Here is a 2,500-nt window from a genome sequence, read left to right as displayed (position 1 = left end):
CTGTTGTTGTTGTTTTTGTGAACTGATGTTGAGAAACACAAACGGTATGTCAACAACAACAACAAAACCAAAGGGGGGGAGCGGGGGGGAGAGGGGAGGGGGGGGTAACTCTTAAACCATAAAATGAAGTCACCACCACACTGCTGTCAGCAGATGAGCGGCAGGAAGCCCAGCGCCGAGGACCGCCGCAAGCAGTTCCACAAGACCCGCAGCAAACGCCAGCACAGCCTGGTGGAGGAGAGCGAGGAGGGCGGGGACGCCCATAGCCGCGACTCCCACATGAAGAGCGTGGACTTCAGCACCACCACAGAGTCCACGGACAGCGGCGGGGAGCTGTCCACCTCCGCCCCCACCACCCCCGGGGACGTCTTCCTGGACAGGGTGCCCTCCCCTTTGCTGGGCGCCGTCTTTCCTCCCTCAGCCGCCGCGGGCGGGGACCACCGCCTGCATGACCTGGACGACCTCTTCCTACCCCACCCCTATCCCCGCTCCCACTCCAACTCCCGCCAGTCGGACAGTGACGTCACGCCCTGTGCCAGCCGCCAGCCCACCATGGAGAAGGCCCCCACCCTCACCCCCAGCCAGGGGGAGGAAGAGGGGGGTCGGGGGGATGGGGAGGAGGAGGAGGCGGGAGGAGGAGGTGGAAGAGGAAGAGGAGGGAGTGCCACCACCACCAAGGCCAACACCGCCGGCACCGCTGCTGGCAGCAGGAAGACCGTCAGCATCGTGGTGTCGGAGGATGACGTCAGACGTCATCACGTGACTTCGTCCTCCTCCTCCTCCCTCGCCTCACCACCCCCCTCCACCACCACCAGAGGAGGAGGACGAGCAGGGACTGGAGGGGGAGGAGGCATGAACTTCCTCAACATCGTCCAGGCGGCAGTGGACCGTCTGTCAGACTCGGGATCCGAACACACCGTGGTGGACCAGCAGTCATCGAGCTCCTCGGGCAGTCCCCGCCCCAACACCGGCCCCGAGAGTCCCCGGCTGGGCCCCGTGGTCCGTGACAGGAGGGGTGATGGCAGCGATGCTGCTGCTGGTGGTGGTGGTGGTGGTGGTGCCCCACGAACCCCTGTCACCACCTCCTCCTCCATGACCAGCAGTGAGGGGGGAGAGGTAGGGGCGGCCACCCGACAGCTGGAGCCTGGCCCCGTGCTGTACGTCAGTCCCCGGACAGGGCCCCACCCCCACCCCCACTCCTACGCCCGAGACGAGAATGACAACTTACCCGGCCAGTACATCCCCAAACAGGTTAGTCAGTGCCTGCTGTCAGGACAAGGCCCACTAGTTAGTGCTTGCTGTCAGGACAAGGCCCACTAGTTAGTGCTTGCTGTCAGGACAAGGCCCACTAGTTAGTGCTGTCAGGACAAGACCCACTAGTTAGTGCCTTGCTGTCAGGACAAGGCCCACTAGTCAGTGCTTGCTGTCAGGACAAGGCCCACTAGTCAGTGCTTGCTGTCAGGACAAGGCCCACTAGTTAGTGCTTGCTGTCAGGACAAGGCCCACTAGTTAGTGCTGTCAGGACAAGGCCCACTAGTCAGTGCTTGCTGTCAGGACAAGGCCCACTAGTCAGTGCTTGCTGTCAGGACAAGACCCACTAGTTAGTGCTTGCTGTCAGGACAAGGCCCACTAGTCAGTGCTGTCAGGACAAGGCCCACTAGTCAGTGCTTGCTGTCAGGACAAGGCCCACTAGTTAGTGCTGTCAGGACAAGGCCCACTAGTTAGTGCTTGCTGTCAGGACAAGGCCCACTAGTCAGTGCTTGCTGTCAGGACAAGGCCCACTAGTTAGTGCTTGCTGTCAGGACAAGGCCCACTAGTTAGTGCTGTCAGGACAAGGCCCACTAGTTAGTGCTTGCTGTCAGGACAAGGCCCACTAGTTAGTGCTGTCAGGACAAGGCCCACTAGTTAGTGCTGTCAGGACAAGGCCCACTAGTTAGTGCTTGCTGTCAGGACAAGGCCCACTAGTTAGTGCTGTCAGGACAAGGCCCACTAGTTAGTGCTGTCAGGACAAGGCCCACTAGTTAGTGCTGTCAGGACAAGGCCCACTAGTTAGTGCTTGCTGTCAGGACAAGGCCCACTAGTTAGTGCTGTCAGGACAAGGCCCACTAGTCAGTGCTTGCTGTCAGGACAAGGCCCACTAGTCAGTGCTTGCTGTCAGGACAAGGCCCACTAGTTAGTGCTTGTTGTCAGGACAAGGCCCACTAGTCAGTGCTGTCAGGACAAGACCCACTAGTTAGTGTTTGCTGTCAGGACAAGGCCCACTAGTCAGTGCTGTCAGGACAAGGCCCACTGGTTAGTGCTGTCAGGACAAGGCCCACTAGTTAGTGCTGTCAGGACAAGGCCCACTAGTTAGTGCTGTCAGGACAAGGCCCACTAGTTAGTGCTTGCTGTCAGGACAAGGCCCACTAGTTAGTGCTTGCTGTCAGGACAAGGCCCACTAGTTAGTGCTGTCAGGACAAGGCCCACTAGTTAGTGCTTGCTGTCAGGACAAGGCCCACTA

The 2,500-nt window shown here is 59.8% G+C and overlaps 1 protein-coding gene across 1 annotated transcript in view; it reads left to right on the top strand.

Annotated features, from left to right (window-relative positions):
* The window catches only part of LOC143286819 (uncharacterized), a 104,006-nt gene that overhangs the window by 75,386 nt on the left and 26,120 nt on the right, over nucleotides 1-2,500 (top strand). Inside the window, exon 6 of the mRNA XM_076594666.1 lies at nucleotides 151-1,251. Coding sequence (XP_076450781.1) covers nucleotides 151-1,251 — 1,101 coding nt within the window. The remainder of the gene's footprint in view (nucleotides 1-150; nucleotides 1,252-2,500) is intronic.

Source organism: Babylonia areolata, chromosome 1 (genome assembly GCF_041734735.1).
Source record: "Babylonia areolata isolate BAREFJ2019XMU chromosome 1, ASM4173473v1, whole genome shotgun sequence".
NCBI lineage: Eukaryota > Metazoa > Mollusca > Gastropoda > Neogastropoda > Buccinidae > Babylonia > Babylonia areolata.
This window is presented reverse-complemented; position numbering and strand designations above follow the sequence as displayed.